At 43.4% G+C, this 20,671-nt stretch overlaps 1 protein-coding gene across 4 annotated transcripts in view; it reads left to right on the top strand.

The window, feature by feature from the left end:
* otogl (otogelin like) overlaps window positions 1-20,671 on the top strand; it is a 148,907-nt gene that overhangs the window by 70,443 nt on the left and 57,793 nt on the right. For all 4 annotated transcript variants that reach the window (XM_033038224.1, XM_033038222.1, XM_033038225.1 and 1 more), the window contains 7 exons: window positions 2,096-2,230; window positions 4,441-4,587; window positions 8,756-8,875; window positions 11,224-11,340; window positions 11,985-12,141; window positions 14,164-14,190; window positions 19,845-20,012. In XM_033038224.1, coding sequence (XP_032894115.1) covers window positions 2,096-2,230; window positions 4,441-4,587; window positions 8,756-8,875; window positions 11,224-11,340; window positions 11,985-12,141; window positions 14,164-14,190; window positions 19,845-20,012 — 871 coding nt within the window. The remainder of the gene's footprint in view (window positions 1-2,095; window positions 2,231-4,440; window positions 4,588-8,755; window positions 8,876-11,223; window positions 11,341-11,984; window positions 12,142-14,163; window positions 14,191-19,844; window positions 20,013-20,671) is intronic.

The following is a 20,671-nucleotide window of genomic DNA, read 5'->3' as shown; positions in this document are numbered from 1 at the left end:
GGTAGATCCACACATACTTGGGCGTAAATTGCTTTGATCATTTTTCAGCAGAAAATCCTTGATAGGAATATGAATAAAGTAAATAAATCTGCCACAAAAATGACTATTATACTGCTCATCAGTTCTGTTGTAACAGTGCAATACACTTAAGGTAATTTTAATGTTATTTGCGGGCAAAAATGTGGATGATTACAAACCTCCAACAACAACAGTTAAAGTTGCTCACCTTGTGCAATATGTGGTGAAATAATTTATGTCATAATAAAAGGACATTGGTATAACTCCATGAAGCTGGTAAATCAAAATATTCAATTGGCACAGTTTGTAAAATTGCAAGTTTTGTGCTTGATTATTCAAATAGATTGAAATCAGTAGATGGAGTAGATGGAGATTGTGCATCAATGAAAATGATAGAATATGCGATATAAATGTGCATCCAATTTGCTGGCAATGTACATTTTAAGTGCGCAACATAGCTCCACAGGAGTACAATGTAAAGGAGCCTTGCTACCGACTCCAAACATTGACCTGTGTTGATGGAGCAGATCACTGGCAGATTACTGAATGGGGCAGAAAAATTTCCAAGGCCCTGTAAAATGGTCAGTGTCAAATCCAGCTTACTTATATGTGAAGATTCCTGATGCACTGCATTTCCTGTTATGATCCTGGGAGATTCTTGTCATTGGCAGATTAAGGACAGTTTATGAAATTAACTCGTGAATTCCGGCATCATAAAATATATACAAAAAACCCCAAGAACATGTCAATGCACATGTGTGTTGGAAAGAACTGCAGATGCTGGTTTAAATCGACGGTAGACACAAAATGCTGGAGTAACTCAGCGGGACAAACGGCATGCTGCCTGTCCCGCTGAGCTGCTCCAGCATTTTGTGTCTGTGTCAAGTACTTAATCTTGTTTGTTACTACTATCCCACTTCAAAGTCCTTGGACCACAAGCAGGTAGATAGGTATCATGCTTTCAGTTCCCTGCAAGGACTGTATACTGCCTGTATGCAGGGCCTGTACGAAAGTGGGTCAGACACAATCACCCTATGATTTCTATTCTCGCTCAGAGTTTGCCTCTACCTAGATTTTGTCCTTCACACTCCGATAACCTGGGTGTGAATGTGAATGAAACACAAGGATGGCATTTTGTCATAGAGTTAGCTAGCAAATTCGCAAACAGCAATACTCATTATGCTCTTACAATGTCACAATTGGCTGCTTGATTTGAACGTTAATGATTGTTTGACAGCATTGTAGAATTTCCATAACACCTATCATTTTAAAATATAAATCATGAGGAAAGTGCAATGAAAACCAGAAAACGTTTCTATCTTTTCTAGCATAGGTAGTATCCTTCAGAAACAGATACCTGCACATTTTCAAAGCTTTAATCTTGGGTAAATCAGAGGCATTTTTAATTAGAATGGGATTGCAGTAACGTAACCCCATGAAATGTCAAATCCAAAGGATAAACAGGTCAAAGTTAAGAAAAGACAACAAAGGGCAACTTGTTTCAGTAATTTTATGCTTTCTGTTTCCCACAGCTAAACACATAGTGGAGGTTTCTATTTAGTGTATTTTTCTTTGTTAAAGTTCTTGTGTTTCTTTCACTGGATCTGCATCTTTTTCAGGTTTAACCATAACATTTGTGTCTACTTGACAGTCAGAAAATGTTTCTTTATTAATATTAAGGAACAGATAAATTTTGTTCACACGTCAGCTATGATTTTAGAGAACCTAGAGCATAGAACAATTTAGTACAAGAACAGACTTTTCAGCCCACGACATCTGTGCCAAACATGAAGCCAAGACCAACACTTATCTGCCTGCACATAATCCATATCGTTCCACATCTACGTGCCTATCCAAGTCTCATAAATGCCACTGTCATATCTGTCTCAACCACCATCCCGGGCAGTGGGATGGTGGTTGAGAAAAAAGAAGCTCTGACAGTGATCAATGATGCAGTGACATTGCAGGGCGTGCAGTTAATAAGATCAGATTAATGTATATATCTATCTCCTGTAATGTATTGAAAGAAAATGTGTAATCATAAAGAATTTAACAAAATTGTCTATCTGTTTTCCAGAGCATCTCCAATTTGAATGTTCTTATAACTGCACAAAATGTGGATTGTTATGACAGTGGAATTATTTGCATGAAGTCCCTTGTTATTTCAGTTGGAAGCACCAATCTTTATTTCAATGACAACTCTGGGAAACCAGTAAGTACCTACTTTAGTTCAGCACAAACTGATCTGGGTGTAAGTCAACAAAAAAAGTGATCATGTTCTGGTTCTAAACTTCTAATCTCATCCCACGCCAACCATATACAAAAAGACATAACTCAGCGGGACAGGCAACATCTCTGGAGAGAAGGAATGGGTGACATGTTTCAGGTCAAGACCCTTCTTCAGGCTTTAACACAACACATTGTCTAATGATGCATCTCCAAGATTTTATCAGAGATTGAACCATCTGGAAAATGAGAGCAAATTACCAAAATTTTGGTCAAACAGTTAGGTTTTAAAGAAATGTGGGGGAAGTGATGGAAGGGAATCTTATAAAGTGTTAAAGCCCGTAGACTTTGTTATATTGGGTGGAACAATTACATTTTTCTTAATGATTAAAATGTAAACAATTGACACACAATATAGTTCACATTCATGGTGACAGCTAAGAATTTTAAATTCAAGAAATAAAAAAAATTGGAATAAAAAAAATTGCAAATCTCAATAATAATGGTAATAAAACTACATAATTGTAGTAAACAAAATTACTAGCTCATTAGAATGAAATCTGCCATCTTTACCCTGTTTGACGAAATATGTGACTCCAGACTCAACTACCTGGTTCAGGGACAACCAGGGATGAATAGTAAATGCTCTCATTGTTAACAATATTCATAATCCATGAATAAACAAATCAATTAAAAAAGCTTAGTTTCGATTGTTCAGAAGGTTAATACAACTCTTATTGCGATTCCAAAGACTAGAAGACTGCAGAAACAAGGAATTGCAGATGCTGGTTTACAAAAATAGACACAAAGTGCTGAGTAACTAAGTGGGCCAGGCAACCTCTTTAGAGAGCATGCATTGGTGATGTTTCTGGTCAGGACCCCTTTTCAGCCTGATTGTGGTGGGGAGGGGAAGAAAACTGGAAGAGAGGAGGTGCAGGACAAAGCCTGGTAAGTGATAGATCTGTACAGGTGAGGGAGGTTTTGATTGGGAGATGGTTGGACAAAAGGCTTAAGATAAGGATATAAGAGTTGCGAATTGTGAAGCCAGAGGAAGGGATGTTGATGGATGGGGGTGGGGAGGGGAGTAACAGGTGCAAGTGCACATGGGGCACAGGGAAGAAGGGGGGTGAGCGAAATGAGGGAGGAGGGGTTATCGAAAAGCTCTGGTACCCTTAGAAGACTGCAGTTCAATTTGTTAGCCGAATGGGCAGCTGCTTATATTTTCAAGGTGTCTACTCAATGAACCTTGCCTTTGACTGTGTCACATGATGGGGACTTCCTGTAGGCAGCCATTTCCGATCAACACAGAGATCTCTGGGTGTAAATAACCAGCCACTCAGAACTCACAGAATCATCAATGCAGAAGTCCTGAACTTCCCAGTCAGTTATGGAGGTGATTTCCAGAGATAATCTGGTTTGTTTTGTAGCAGACAGCTCAAGCTAAGTATTGAAAGAAGGGCACAGTAGTTGACCATATCAAAACCACAGAAGCCAGCGGAGTGTCACTCCCAGCCCTGCTTTCTTTCTATTCTTCTACAGTTAGAATCTCGTTAAATTTCATCTTCTTCATTTATCCAAAATTAGTTGTGCTCCAAAGATTCACTATACAAGAAGAATATTACATTATTCTGAAGAAAACCCGACCCGAAACATCACCTATCCATGTTCTCCAGTGATACTGTCTGACCCGCTGATTTACTCCAGTAATTTCTGGCTTTTTTGTAAAGCCACATCTCCAGTTCCTTGGTCTCCACATATTACATTTGATGTTTCAAAACAGTCATGGCATGCGATTTATCGTAAGCAATATCTTTTATCTGTAATCTGAGTCTGAAATGAATAAATTATATTAAAATTACTCTGGTCTCACTACTATGTGAATAGCGTAATAGATAGGATCAAGCATAATTTTATTATTTGCTTATCAGTACAATATTACAATGAAATAGCAGTACAATGAACATATTGTACTGTACTTATTTTGCCACAAGTCAGTGGTTGCAGTTACTTTTCAGAAGCTAGTTTGTTTTTTGAAAAATATGGCTATTAATATACTGGTAAACTGAACAATTGATCCATCGTTAAATGCTTCGATTATACTTGATACAAATGTTGATCTTCAGTGAAAATGTTTTTAAGAATCCTGCAAACAGGCAAACAGTGTAATTTCTCCCGTGGTCTTGTTGTTGCTCCTAGAGTTTGTCCGGAGTGAGAAGGGAATCTAATGACTTTCAGCTTTGGAAGGCTGGTTATTACTCAGTGGTACACTACCCACAGCAGGAGATTACAGTGTTTTGGGATAAAAAGACAACCATTCACATTCAGCTTGGGCCACAGTGGCAAGTAAGTAGATTCTTTCAATTCGCCTCGACCAACTGAAGTATATTATATTAAAAAAGAGCAGGAGTCAGTGACTATTTCAAATGGAAAATATCAAAGCTGTAATATTGTGCACAATGCCTTGGGTCTACTATATCTATTGTCTGTAGGTCAGGATCAAAACGGACACAAGTCCCCTATACTCTACCAGTTGAATTCACCTTTCGAAGAGGTAAAGCATTTCCACTCAGTGCCATTGATAAATAACAGCACCGAGGTACAGTTACTAGCAGTGCTTTCCCCTCAGTTCCACAACCCAGGCTCAATCCTGGCCTCTGGTGCTGACTGTGTGGTGTTTGCATAATCTCCCTGGGACTGCATGGGTTTGTTCTGGGTGCTTTGGTTTCATCCCATTAAGGCTGCTGCCTCACAGTGTCAGAGACCTGGGTTCAATCCTGACCTCGGGTGCTGTCTGCGTGGAGTTTGCACATTCTTCATGTGACTACGTGAGTTTCCTCCGGATCTCCTCCCACGTCTCAAATATATGTGGGTTTAAAGGCTAATTGGCCTCTGTAAGTTACCCCAAGTGTGTAGGGAGTGAATGCAAAAGTGGGATAATCTAGAACTAGTGTGAACGGATGGTTGGCGTGTTGTTGCCCCGAAAGGCCTGTTTCTGTGGTGTGTCTGCCTGCCTGCCTGCCTGCCTACCTGCCTGCCTGTCTGTCTGCCCCACATTCCAAAGTCATGCAGATAGGTTGGTAAATTGGTCACTGTAAGTTGCCCCTGTGTAGGTAAGTGATAGAGGTTGATGGGAACATGGGAAGGCCTCAAAGGCCTGTTTCCATGGTTATGGCCCGAGTGTATATTTTGTCTCTTCATTAATGAGGTGGTTGGTGTGTGACACTAATGTATTTTTTATATCTTTATTAGTGAGGTGATTTCCCAAACACACCTTGTAATTAAGCAGCCAAACATTGTTTTACCATGATGCAACCCATGTTTACTTGAGAAATTAAATCTGGGTGTAAATCACCCTGAGTGTTGTAAGCAGGTGTTGCTTCTGTTATTTGTGGGATCCGGCACACATCTCATTGTTACATGTACTTCTGGTCAATATCTTTCATTGTATTGTTACAAACACAAAACCAAGGAGCCACGTGAGTAGCTAATTTAATAACAAGCAGTTGCAATTAATCTATCATTGAATCATCTATTTCAACAAAGAACAATGCATGAGTGAGATGTTATATGAGGAATGCTTTATGCCAATAATTGCCATTTGAAACCATCAACAGTATACAGAGGAAGTTTCTGCATTACATTGAGATAAATGTTGGCACTGAATGTCAAACTTATAATCATTCCCTGGAAAGAAACTTTGGAGTGTCCAAATAAAAATATATAAAAATGCGATAATTTTGTTACGATGATAAATCTTTCTTGCAGCATTCTCAGCTGTTTCTTTTTCTAGGGGGGAAAAAAGTAAATGAAATGAGTTTCCTTCCACAATGTAGGTTGCAAAGTTCATTCCCTTGAATGTAAATTAAACATTAACTGCACTTTTCCGGAAGGGAGGGGTTGGTGGGCCTGTGGAACAGCCTATTATTACGTTAGATTGCATCCTGATGAAGTCTATAAAATTGATTCATAAAATTGTAGCATCTTTGTAAATACGAGTGGAGGCTGAGTGGGGAATTAGGTTACTCCCCACTCTTTCTCCAGGATATTTGATGCAACTTCGTTTCCTCCCAGTATGGATCCAATTACGGTTTGAAAGCCACACCTGAGTCTGCATCCAGCAGGTTTTCAGATGGTGCACTCCTGATTGCAAAAACAATACGATACGGTACAATATAACTTTATTTATCCCAGGAGGGAAATTGATCTGCCAACAGTCATAAAAAACACAAAATACATGAAATATGAAATTATAGTGACGAGTGGAAAGGCTTGAGGGATGTGCAAAGATTGAGGGGGAGGGGATGGAGCAGTGGGGGGGTCAGTCTCAGTCTACCCCATGACAGTAGGGGGAGGTGTTGTACAGTTTGATAGCCACTGGGAAGAAGGATCTCCTGTGACGTTCTGTCCTGCATCTTGGTGGAACCAGTCTGTTGCTGAAGGTATTCCTCAGGTTGACCAGTGTGGCATGGAGAGGGTGAGCTGTATTGTCCAGGATTCTCTGCAGGAAGTCCAGGAAATCCTTGTTGCCTGGAGGATTTTTCTCACGTTCCCTCTGCACCTTTTGTCAATTACTTTCTGTCTGTTTCTTTATCCGTAGGGTCATAAAGTAATTAAACATGGAAAGAGGTATTTCGGTCTACCAAGTCTATGCTGCCCAATAAGCATTATTTACATTAATGCTGCATATGCCCTGTTTCATTTTCCCAACATTCCCATAAACTGGCCCAGATTCTACCACTCCACTGCACATATGCGGCAATTTAGAGTGGCCGTTTTATGTACCAGCCTCCATATCTTTGAGATGTGGGAGGAAACGGGAGCAACCTGTGTAGTCTCAGGGAAAACATGCAAACAAACAGCAAGATTGAAGCGGAGATAGACACAAAATGGTGGAGTAACTCAACAGGACAGGCAGCATCCCTGGAGAGAAAGGATGGGTGATGTTTTGTGTCGAGACCCTTCTTCAGACAGAGAGTCAGACATAGAGACTAGAGATTATGGAAGGGTGATGAGTGAAAACGACAGATCAAAGATAGATAGATAGATAAGATAGATAAATACTTTATTAATCCCCTTATTCAGGGGAAATTCTGATGTCCTTGCAGCACACTAATAAAAATACAACACAGTATTCATAAAGAAATTCAACACCAAAACATCCCCCCACAGTGATTCCCACTGTGGGGGAAGGCACAAAGTCCAGTCCCCATCCTCTTGTCCACCCATAGTCGGGCCTATTGAGGCCTCCACAGTCGCAGATGATGCTCAAGGAAATGTAGAGTGGTTCATTGTTAGAGAAGTGGAAGGTGACAAGGAGGCATACAATGAATAAAATCTAATCAGGAGGACAGTAAAACTCGTTGGAAAACTATGGTGGGGAGGGACATGGAGCGAGAGAAAGCAAGGGTTATTTGAAGTTGGATAAATCGATATTCATACTGTTGGGTTGTAAGCTGCCCAAGCAAAATACGAGGTGCTGTTCGTCCAATTTGCTTTGGGCCTCGCTCTGACAGTGGACATTGCACCGGGTTGGGAGGCAGCAGCACCATGAGCTGTTGTGCTGTACAACCCATCTTGACTTCCTGATAATGGCATCAGGATTATATCCACTTATCATACCTAAACCCGTCAGAGTGTCATACGCCTTTAAGTGTTCTGGTCAAGAAAAAAGAGAATCAAGTTTCAAGAATTTAATTGCCATGTGCACTGGGACGAGAACAATGGAATTCCTTCATCCTGGGAATAATTCCAATACGTCATTTCCACACCCCTCCAGCACCTTTACAATTCTTCTAAGTGAACAAAATTAAACACAATATTCTGATTGTGGTCTAACCAGTCTTTTACGGAGGTTCAACATAACCTCAGCGAGTCAGGCAGCATCTGTGGAGAGAGTAGACAGACCCAGAGTGGGTCAGGTCTCTTCTTCAGACTGATGGGAAAAGGGGGGAGAGGAGAAAGCTGGAAAAGAGAGGGGGTGTACAAAGCCAGGCCAGTGATAGGGGATACAGGTGTGTGAGGGGAGAGGGGCTGCTGTAAGTGACAAAGTTTGGCGGTGAAAAGGAGAAAAAAGTGTGTCAAATAAGGAACAAAGAGGAGGAGTGAAATGTAAAGTTGGAGTGACAGTCTTGCCTCTGATCACAGAGTTTGGATTCTCAGATTCCTTACAACCGACATTCGCCCTGTTCCTCCATCTAATTTATAACCCCTCGCTACCCTCGTGTTACTCCTAATCTTCACCCCCCCCCCCCCCCCGGCCACAATCCTGGCTGGAACACTAGATTTATCCAATAACCTTTGCATGGCCTACACACATGCTGGAATGGCTCTTGGCAGTGAAATTAGCAGCACTTGGGCCTCAGGCCTCGGGCCTACTGAATTTCCTCATGGAAGCCCACAACTAAAACAGTCATCGGATCAACATGCAGTGGCCAGCTAATGTGCCGTTAGAGATATGATGGATTCTCGACAGTTGTGTTATAATAATCATTATTATTTCAACTGTTGACAGGGTAAGGTCATGGGATTGTGTGGAAACTTTGACAAAAATACAGCGAATGACATGACTACATCAAACAACATGGAAGTAAGCAATGCCCAAGCTTTTGGAGATAGCTGGGCTCTTGGACAGGTAAGCACCATAAGAACATAAAATAGTTCAGAATAAGAGAGCGGCATTTTGTGCCAGTCTATGATTTACTACATTGTAGTAAATCGCAGCTGTTTTAATCTTTTGAGTCACATTAAAAACTGCAGTCAAAACTCTCAAATTGGTGAAATATAGACCTGCAAAGTGATCCAGTATGACTTTATAATCTAACATTTAATTCTGTCACTTCTGGATAACAAATAATATTTCCATACCTCAACAAGAAAATAAAAGCTTTTCAATGGAGGTAAATCTTCTGTGTCTGTTGTTTCAATGTTAAAATCTGGATCTGTCTAAATTGAGGGCTCTGCTACTTTACATTTGGAAGCGGGAGAATCATTTTCTGGCTCAAACCCTTTTCATGTACCACTGCTTTTTAAAAAGCAGAGTGACCAAAGCTATGCCCTGTGTTCAAAACATGCAATATTGAGTAATAAAAACCTATTAAAATAGCGACAAAAATGGCAGGGGAATTTTACTTCAACATATTGCCTGTTTTATGCAGAAGTACAGGTCAGTCAGCAGTCGGAAATGAGACAAAAAAAAATTACCGGCTTACTGATACCTTGAGTCCATCTAACAGAATTTTGGAAGTAGCTTCTGGTTTGAAATAGGCAATATCTGAATTGGGGTATTTATAATTATACAGTTCTGTGGATAATTTCTAACTGACTCGGGAGCTTGACATTCCTGTTTTGCCCGGCGGAAATAACTGGAGAGCACTCCAACCATTGTTTCTACCTGGGGAGAAGGCAGGAGAATGGGGTAAGGAGGGAGAGATAGATCAGCCATGATTGATTGGCAGAGTAGACTTGATGGGCCAAATGCCTAATTCTGTTTCTGTCACTTATGACCTTATAGAAACATAGAAAATAGGTGCAGGAGGAGGCCATTCGTCCCTTCGAGCCAGCACCGCCATTCATTGTGATCATGGCTGATCGTCCCCAATCAATAACCCGTGCCTGCCTTCTCCCCATATATCTTGATTCCACTAGCCCCTAGAGCTCTATCTAACTCTGTCTTAAATCCATCCAGTGACTTGGCCTCCACTGCCATCTGTGGCAGGGAATTCCACAAATTCACAACTCTCTGGGTGAAAAAGTGTTTTCTTACCTCAGTCTTAAATGGCTTCCCCTTTATTCTAAGAATAGAGCCCACTCACTGACAGAAGTGAGTGGGCAGCCTATATATTGCTTTGATTTTTAGAGCAGGAGCCAATTCCAATGAGTCCATTCCAGTATGTCATGGATACATGCTTGATGCTGGCAAGAAATCAACGGTGAATATATGGATTTACTAATCAAATATATGCAGGTCATCTGAGGCACTTTCAACATCTAAGGTGACGTTGAAATATTTTAAATTGTTGTTAATTTGGCTAGAAATTTAACTTGTGCAGGGTAGATTGCAGGAGTCTCGAGAAACTGGCCAGAGAAATGGAGGTGAATTTGAACAGCAGTTCAGCATTACTCTTGCCCTTGTTACAATGAGCAACTGCAGATAGAAGATAGACAGAGGAATGGAAGTCATCCTGCATCCCGAAAGATGGAGGGCTACATGACAGCCAGTCGGTCAGTTAGTCCTGCAGATGAAGAGCCTGAGGCTTGAATAGCAACTCTTCCCACCATGGTTACAGCAGTCTTCTGGTCCTAGTCTGCCTCCTGATTTGCTGACCGGTCTCAGCCTGGGTACACTGATGTCTTACCACGGTGGTTGTCCCACCCTTGCCCCAGCTTCTCCAGATTGGGCGTGTCCACGCGGTTCGTTCTGGGAATGCTGAAGGTTGTGAGACCTTATTGTTGTTTTACCCCACTTCATAGATAGTCCTTGAGCGGATCACAAAGCACAGAATTTGGCATGTGCTTCATGTGATGCAGGTAGCAAAGCCTAGTCAGCAAAAGGAAGGAAGTTTATCTCTAGTTCTCACTGATGAATTGATCCTGAGCGATTCCAAACATCTTTGAAATTACGATAGTGGCTGTATCTCTGCCCTTGCTTGGAATCCAGAATCCAGTTTTCCAGTCATAATGGACTGTGCTGAGGATGTAATGTGACGTTTGTGTTCAGTGGACTAAGGATGACAGAGTTTCCCAGTCTTTTGTCCAATATTGCTCTACTATGGTGACTGAGCTGGTAAGATTTGAGCTGAGCAGCCAGAACTGATCCTCATAGTCCAGAGCGTCTGTATTGAGATATTATAGGGGTGGGATGGCAGGTGTTGGAGAACTTGTTTATCATCATCAGTAAATCAGCAGGCAAGTTTATGAGCTAATTAATGAATCACTATTTATGGTGAATAATTAATATTTTACCTTCTTATTTTATTCAAGTGTGTCAGCAGGAATGGTATCACTAGGCCATGTGAGGCTGATTTGATAAGGCAGCCTTTTGCAAAGAGAGAATGTGCTATTCTGTACAGTGAGGTTTTTGCTCCTTGTCATAATGCGGTAAGTGTGAGAGTTTTATTTCTTTTATTCACCTCACTCTAGACTTTTTGCCTTGACGATAACCAAATGTTGATTGTTTCCAGTCCAGTGTTTTAATTATCTCTTTATTCCTATTTGCTTTAGTTTGTACCCCTCAGAAGGCCTGAGCCGTTTTCCCAATGGGTGGTATTTGGTTTATTATTGTCACTGGCACTAAGATACAATGAGAAACTTTGTTTCTGTGCTGTCCACCAAATCATACCATACATAAGTACATCAGGTAGTGTACGAGAGAAAACTAAATGAATGTAGAATATGGTGTTCCAAAAATAAAAAAAAAACAAAGCCCTGTGATTACGATTCTGTGGCTGTGAACCATTGTAATAAAAGCAAAGGGTTCTCCGCTGTTGAATATTTAATCTGCATTCTATTCAGGGCAGTTTTTCATAAACACGATTTAAATAGGGCATTGAACAGCCACAAATTATTATTAGTTATCCATCATCCCCTAGATGGCAGTGTTGAGTCATATAACGATGGTCTTGAAAATCTTGTGCACATTTTAAAATGTCTAAAATATATTTTATACAGAATTCACTTTGATTCAAGATTGATTTTATTTTCATTTTCTGCGAAAGTAATAAAGATATTGTTTTTTTTTCTAGGTTGATGTCACCTGGTTTTACAAGAATTGTCTCACCGACACATGTAACTGCAACCGTGGTGGGGACTGCGAATGTTTCTGTACCAGTGTTACTGCTTATGCACACAAGTGCTGTCAGAAAGGAGTGGCGATCCATTGGAGGTCACCTAGTGTTTGCCGTGAGTATTATCAGACATATGTTAGGTATTGTGTTGGAAGGAACTGCAGATGCTGGTTTAAACTGAAGATAGACACAAAATGCTGGAGTAACTCAGCAGGACGGGCAGCATCTCTGGAGAGAAGGAATGGGTGACGTTTCTGGTCTGAAGAAGGGTTTCGACCCAAAATCTCTACAGAGATGCTGCCTATCCCGCTGAGTTACTCAAGCATTTTGTGGTCTATGATATGTTTGGTATTGTTCCATGTTCTATGTTCGATGTCACAGGAATAATGGCACATAGAAAAAACAAATGCTTCAAAATATGCAGCAATATAAAAGATGAAGAAACACAATATAATGTAAGTTGATGGTCGTACTGACTTTAAAGTCTATTTAGTGGATGACTGGTAAATATCATTTTTTGGGGCTTTGCCAACTGAAATAACATCTCATCTCCAGCAACAGAAGAAGGCTTACTGAAATGGTAGCAATCCAGTAAGGCTATGATTTATGACAGTTTTGGAGCTAATACAGTTTGATGTGCTTTCAATTCCTAGGAATAGGTGAATGTGAACATTTCGCACTATTTGACTATCAGGAAGTACAAAAATCAAAAGATCAAATGCTTAGGAATTCAGCCAATGTGGCTTGTAGGAAGACATTTGCAACTCCAATCAAACATCTAAATACTACATGAGTTAGCTTATAGAAATGATTCCAATAGATACATTTTCAGTTACAGCACATTTTCACGATTTCATTTGTGTTCTCTCTCTAAAGTTACCCGTCATAAAACTGAATATAAATCAGTCAACTCGTGGATAGGTGCCATTTTCTATAATCAATAAAAATTGAAAACACAAAAGTACAATAATAGATTAATGATAATAACATTTATTATTCTTGTGTTAGTAATCCCCAAAATAATTTATTGGAATTCTTATGTTATTAACTTAAGGCATCCACTATATATTGGAAGCCTTATTCTATTAAAGCTTCCAGTAAGCCTTACCCCATTGATTGAGAAAGAGTTATTCCAATGTTGACAAAGTCCAAACAAATGGCAAAATATTGTAGAATGGTAGACTATTATCTAAATGGTGGCCGATTAGGGAAATGGGAGATGCAACGAGACCTGGGTGTCAAGTAGGCATGCAGGTGCAGCAGTCAGTGAAGAAAGCAAATGGTACGTTAGCATTCATAGCAAAAGGATTTGAGTATAGGAGCAGCGAGGTTCTACTGCAGTTGTACAGGGTCTTGGTGAGACCACACCTGGAGTATTGCGTACAGTTTTGGTCTCAAAATCTGAGGAAATGCATTCTTGCCATAGAGGGAGTACAGAGAAGGTTCACCAGACTGATTCCTGGGATGTCAGGACTTTCATATGAAGAAAGACTGGATAGACTCGGCTTGTACTCGCTAGAATTTAGAAGATTGAGGGGGGATCTTATAGAAACGTACAAATTTCTTAAAGGGTTGGACAGGCTAGGTGCAGGAAGATTGTTCCTGATGTTGGGGAAGTCCAGAACAAGGGGTCACAGTTTAAGGATAAGGGGGAAATCTTTTAGGACCGAGATGAGAAAAACATTTTTCACACAGAGAGTGGTGAATCTCGGGAACTCTCTGCTACAGAAGGTAGTTGAGGCCAGTTCATTGGCTATATTTAAGAGGGAGTTAGATGTGGCCCTTGTGGCTAAAGGGATCAGGGGGTATGGAGAGAAGGCAGGTACAGGATACTGAGTTGGATGATCAGCCATGATCGTATTGAATGGCCGTGCAGGTTTCGAAGGGCCGAATGGCCTACTCCTGCACCTATTTTCTATGTTTCTATGTAATACTGGTTACAATGATACATACCAGTCATCTGCTAAATATATTTTAAAGTCAATACTACCATCATCTTACATTATATTGCTCATTGACCTTTGACTTAAACATGGACACAAAAAAGACAAATCAGTTCAAATGGAATTAAATATTTAATTGCAGCAACAGTATTTAGAATGATTTTCACTTACTTGATATTCTTGACATCTTTCAGCTTTTGACTGTGAATATTACAATCAAGGTATGTACATGTTTATACTTATTTAAATGAATTTCAGAACCTCTCTACAAATGTCAATGAAAAGCGTTGTTTTAAAATCTGCTGCACAGTAGTTGATTTTACATTACCTAATTTTGACAGGCACCTTAAAGCCCATTTCTGTCTGTCTTTTAAAATCCTCTCCACTTTTGTTTTTGTTCCACCTCAGTACAGAAGGCATTTTTCTCCGAAATAATACATATTGTAATGTCTTGCTGTGGATGACAAACACCTCCACATGCAGACACGCAAGGGTCTTGCCGTACCCAGGCTGTTCCTGGTTAAAAAAAATCCAGAATATAACAGATATCAAAATGTGGGTTTTCACAGGTTGAATATGTGGATTACTCTTGTGTTTAAATGTGGGCAACTCATCAAGTAAATGTTATCCTGGTGGAAGGAAAGTCAGACTGGTTCCATTTTATTTTACCTTCTATTGCATCCATGTAATATTTCACAGACAGACATTGAAAAGGGAAAGTTATCTCAGTGTGTCCTTTTTGATCAGTTGTAACATTCTGATTTATTCTAGTTTTGGAAATGAACACAGTAATCATCCCAGTTTGAAAATGAAACTTTTTAAAATATCAGTGGTACATTTTGTGGTGTACTTGGTGTGGATATTTTGAAAATTATCTTTTTTTCTTTTTACTGCTCATTGTCTCTTGCGGCTTTCTCCAGAACTACAGAGGTTGAAGGGAGAGCTCATAGAAGTATATAAAATGATAACAGGCTTTGATAGGGTAGAGAGCCAGAGCCTTTTACCTAGGGTGGAAATGTTAGAGGCTTTAAGCTGGAAGGGGCAAAGTTTAAAGTAGAAGTGTGGGGCAGGTTTTTTTACACTGAGGGGAGTAGGTGGCTGGGACATGCTTCCAGAGAGGTGATGGTGGAGGCGAACACAGGAGAGTCATTTAAGAGGCTTTTTGACAGGCATATAGTTACATGGGAATGGAGGGATATGAATCGTATGAAGGCAAATAAGATTAATTTATCTTGGCATCATGTTTGGCATAGATATTGTGGGCTAATGAGCCTGTGCCTGTGCTGTACTTTTCTATGTTCTATATTCTATCTATCTATCTATCTATCTATCTATCTATCTATCTATCTTTAAAACTGTGTGGCTGCCGGTGTCCGGCGTCCGTCCGTCCGTTCGTCCGGCTGCCGGCCGCCTTTCTTCCTTTGATTCCTTGCTACTCCGAAACCAGACGCAGAATCGCCGAGATCTTTTCCATTTCGGTAGAGATTTCACTTTTCTTTCAAAGTATCCACTCCTGATTACATTTCGTCGTGTTTATGTACACATTTTTAATCAAATCCTTCTCCCCCCCCCCCCCCCCCCCAATATTTAAAAAAAAACTGGCTTCTCACCCATAGAAGCAGCCCCAGCCCCTGGTGAACGTTCCATCGTGTGATGTCACAATGCCCAATGTTCACATATGTCCAATCGGAATGGATTCATTTACATATGCCTTTGCAGGAGCACCAGCACCTGGTGAACGTTCCATTGTGTGATGTCACAATGCCCAATGCTCAAAGACATTCTTGCCATAGAGGGAGTACAGAGAAGGTTCACCAGACTGATTCCTGGGATGTCAGGACTTTCATATGAAGAAACACCGGATAGACTCGGCTTGTACTCGCTAGATTTTAGAAGATTGAGGGGGGATCTTATAGAAACTTACAAAATTCATAAGGAGTTGGACAGGCTAGATGCAGGAAGATTGTTCCCGATGTTGGGGAAGTCCAGAACAAGGGGTCAGAGATGAGAAAAACATTTTTCACACAGAGAGTGGTGAATCTCTGGAATTCTCTGCCACAGAAGGTAGTTGAGGCCAGTTCATTGGCTATATTTAAGAGAGAGTTAGATGTGGCCCTTGTGACTAAAGGGATCAGGGGGGTATGGAGAGAAGGCAGGTACAGGATACTGAGTTGGATGATCAGCCATGATCATATTGAATGGCGGTGCAGGCTCGAAGGGCCAAATGGCCTACTCCTGCACCTAATTTCTATGTTTCTATGTTTCCCTCTCCTCACCCCTCTCCCTCTCCCACCCATCCCTCTCCCCCACCCCCCTTCACTCTCTACCGCACCCCCTTCCCTCGCTCCCCCCGCGCCCTTCCCCCTACCCCTCTGTCCCTCTTCTATCACTCCCCCTACCCCTCCCTCCCCCCTCTTCCACTTCTCTCCCTCACCCCCCCCCCCTCCCCCCCCCACCCCTCTCTCTCCCCCTCCCTTCCCCCTCCCTCCCCTCTCTCCCCCCACCCCTTCCCCCTACCCTTCTGACCCTCCCCACTCTTCCACCTCTCCCCCCTCCCACTATCCCTCCCCACTCTTCCCCCCCCTCTCCCCCCACCCCTCTCCCCCTCCCTCCACACTCTTCCCCCTCCCTCCACACTCTTCCCCCTACCTCCCCACTCTTCCCCACCCTCCCCTACCCTCTCCCTCCTCCTCTCCCTCCCCTCACCATCCCTCTCTCCTTCCCTCCCTCTCTTCACCCCTCTCCCTCTCCTCCCCCTCCCATCCCTCTCTCTCCCAACCTTCCCTCTCACCCACCCCTCTACCCCATCTCCCTCATCCCCTCCCTCTGCCCCTCCCCCACACCTCTCTCCCCCTCCCCATCCCTCTCTCCTCCCCCTCCCCCACCCTCTCTGCTCTCCCTATCCTCACCCCTCTCCTCCCCCTCCCCCTCCCAACCCCATCCCTTTCTTTCCCCACTCCCATTCCCTCTCTCCCAACCCTTCCCTCTCTCCCCACCCCCTTCCCCCTCCCCACTCTTCCCTCTCCCTCCACACTCTTCCTCCTCTCTCCCCTACCCCCACACATCTCTCCCCCGCCCCTCTCCTCCCCCCTCACCCTTCTCCCCTCCTCCTCCCATGCCATCCCTCTCTCCCCCACCCCCTTCCCTCTCTATCCCACCCCTTACCTCTCTTCCCCCACCCCCTTCCCCCTATCCCTCTGTACCTCTTCCACCACTCCCCCTTACCCCACCCCTCTCCATCTCCTTGCCCCACCCCTCACTCTCCCCCTCCCTCCCCTCTCTCCCCCCACCCCTTCCCCTACCCTCTGTCCCTCTTCCATCACTCCCCCTACCCCGCTCCCCCTCACTGCCCACTCTTCCACCTCTCTCCCCCCTTCCCCTTCCACTCTCCCTCCCGACTCTTTCCCCACTCTCCCCCCACCCCTCTCCCTCACTCCTCCCCTCTCTCCCCATCCCCCCCTCCCCCACATCTCTCTCCCCATCCCCCTCTCTCACCCCCTACCCCGCTCTCCTTTCCCTCTCAAATCTGTCCCGTTTCCTCCTCCTCCTCTCACCTCCCTCCCCTCTTCTCACCCCCCCTCCCCCCACCTGTGTGTTTGGGGGGTGGTTAATGTGAGTGTGATGCCGCAGCCCCCCCCCCCCCCCCCCCGCAAAGTCCGTCCGGCGTCCGGCCGTCCGGCTGCCTTTCGTCCTTTTGATTTTTTCCATCGTGTGATGTCACAATGCCCAATGCTCACAGATGTCCAATCGGGATGGATCCATTTACATATGCCTTTGCACCAGCCCCCGCCCCTGGTGACCGTTCCATTGTGTGATGTCACAATGCCCAATGTTCACATATGTCCAATCGGAATGAATTCATTTACATATGCCTTTGCAGGAGCACCAGCACCTGGTGAACGTTCCATCGTGTGATGTCAATGACACCCAGTCTCCCTCGCCCTCCCTCCCCCCACCTGTGTGGTTAGGGGGTGGTTAGTGTGAGTGTGATGCCGCAGTCCCCTCTCCCACAAACGCGCGTTGGGAAAACAGACCCAACGGGTCTGCACTTGGTCTAGTTAATATATAAAACTGTGTGCCTGCCAGCGTCTGTCCGGCTGCCGGCTGCCTTTCTTCCTTTGATTCCTTGCTACGCCGAAACCAGACGCAGAATCGCCGACATCTTTTCCATTTCGGTAGAGATTTCACTTTTCTTTCTGTCACAATGCCCAATGTTCACATATGTCCAATCGGAATGGATTCATTTACATATGCCTTTGCAGGAGCCCCAGCCCCTGGTGAACGTTCCAACGTGTGATGTCACAATGCCCAATGCTTAAAGACATTCTTGTACAGAGAAGGTTCACCAGACTGATTCCTGGGATGTCAGGACTTTCATATGAATAAAGACTGGATAGACTCGGCTTGTACTCTCTAGATTTTAGACGATTGAGGGGGTACCTTATAGAAACTTACAAAATTCTTAAGGGGTTGGACAGGCTAGATGCAGGAAGATTGTTCCAGATGTTGGGGAAGTCCAGAACAAGGGGTCACAGTTTAAGGATAAGGGGTAAATCTTTTAGGACCGAGATGAGAAAAACATTTTTCACACAGAGAGTGGTGAATCTCTGGAATTCACTGGCACAGAAGGTAGTTGAGGCCAGTTAATTGGCTATATTTAAGAGGGAGTTAGATGTGGCCCTTGTGGCTAAAGGGATCAGGGGGTATGGAGAGAAGGCAGGTACAGGATACTGAGTTGGATGATCAGACATGATCATATTGAATGGTGGTGCAGGCTCGAAGGGCCGAATGGCCCACTCCTGCACTTAATTTCTATGGTTCTATGTTTCCCTCTCCTCACCCCTCACCCTCTCCCACCCATCCCTCTCTCCCCCACCCCCTTCCCTCTCTACCCCACCCCCTCCCTCTCTCCACCCGCCCCCTTCCTCCTACCCCTCTGTCCCTCTTCCATCACTCCCCCATCCCTCTTCCACCACTCCCGCTACCCCTCTACCCCTCCCTCCCTCCCCACTCTTCCACTTCTCTCCCCCTTCTCTCCTCGCCCTCTCCCTCTCCCTCTCCCATCCCTCTCTCCCCCACCCCCCTTCCCTCTCTACCCCACCCCCTTCCCTCTCTCCCCGCCCCTACCCCCTACCCCTCTGTCCCTCTTCCATCACTCCCCCTACCCCTCTCCTCCTCCCTCCCCACTCTTCCACTTCTCTCCCCCTTCCCCCTCCACTCTCCCTCCCGACTCTTTCCCCTCTCTCCCCCCACCCCTCTCCCTCACTCCTCCCCTCTCTCCCCATCCCCCCCCTCCCCCACATCTCTCTCCCCATCCCCCTCTCTCACCCCCTACCCCGCTCTCCTTTCCCTCCCAAATCTGTCCCGTTTCCTCCTCCTCCTCTCCCCTCCCTCCCCTCTTCTCAACCCCCCTCCCCCCACCTGTGTGTTTGGGGGGTGGTTAATGTGAGTGTGATGCCGCAGCCCCCCCCCCCACAAACGCCGTAGGGGAAACAGACCCAACGGGTCTGCACTTGGTCTAGTATGGTCTATTGCTGACCCAACTATCCCACACCAGGGACCATTAAAAATCATGTCAACGTTTCATCCTCTGCTTCTTTTTATTTAACAGGTGGCAGACTGGGGTGACATTAAAGTCGGGGGACCTCAAACCTTTACTGTCCTGAAAGGTTCGAGGGCTTTCCAATCATGTCTCTATGAATTACTCCACCCAGGAGTGGAACAGCTTAATGTGGGAACAAAGAAAGAAGCTACTCTTGGATACGTTGGGTGGGAGAGAAGAGGAAAATTGTACTTAAATGTATCGTTCTCTTACATTTAGTTTCACCAAAACTGTAAGGATATAGTATTTTAAGTTACACTTGAATAATTTCAGATCTTGGAGAAGGCCCCTATATGTTCATAAACTACATGTGGAATGACACAGTTATTGCAAGCAACAGGATCAATGGGAGCATTTTACCTTTGCAAATCGACAATGCTGGAGAGAACAATTTGATGAATTTCATGATTACACCTGGACTGTACAAAGCAAAACAATCAGGTGAGCATTTTTCAAATTCAATTAGAAAAATGCAATGGATGGCCAAATGATTTTGTATATTTCTTGTCAAATATATGAGTATGAAATACATCGCCTTTGCTTTGGTATAAGTATTCAACAAGGTAGAAGGTCTTTATTTTTAGTTATTGTGGATAAAAATGGCTGATTAATCTATTTGCAGTTCCCCATTTGGCATCATTGTGTCCTAATGGACACGCTTCATCCAGTACTTCTTCGTTTTAGTTCTAGATGATGTTGGCTTCTTTTTGTTTTTAACTAATTGAAAATAGCTTTAATACAGAAAGAGTAAATGCTGGGAAAGCACAGAAAGCCAGGCATTTTTGTTCAGACATCTTCACTTCCCGACCAACAGCATAACCTTCTTCAGCATCTTATGTTTTTATTTCCGATTTCCAGCATCTGCACATTTTTGATTTTTAATAATTGTCATATAGCATGGAAACAGACCCTTCGGCCCAACTTGACCATGCTGAACAAAATACCCTATCTAAGTTAGTCCTACTTTGGCCCATTCTCCCAAAGCCTTTTCTATCCATGTAGTTGTCCCCAAATGCTGTTATAGCATCTGCCTCAACTACTTTCTTTGGCAGTAAATTTGCTCTGATAGTTTCTATTAAATCTGCCCCTCACTTTAAATT

This window comes from Amblyraja radiata, chromosome 19, assembly GCF_010909765.2.
Source record: "Amblyraja radiata isolate CabotCenter1 chromosome 19, sAmbRad1.1.pri, whole genome shotgun sequence".
Taxonomy (NCBI): Eukaryota; Metazoa; Chordata; class Chondrichthyes; order Rajiformes; family Rajidae; genus Amblyraja; species Amblyraja radiata.
The sequence above is the reverse complement of the archived record's forward strand: the minus strand, read 5'-3'. Positions and strand labels throughout refer to the sequence as shown.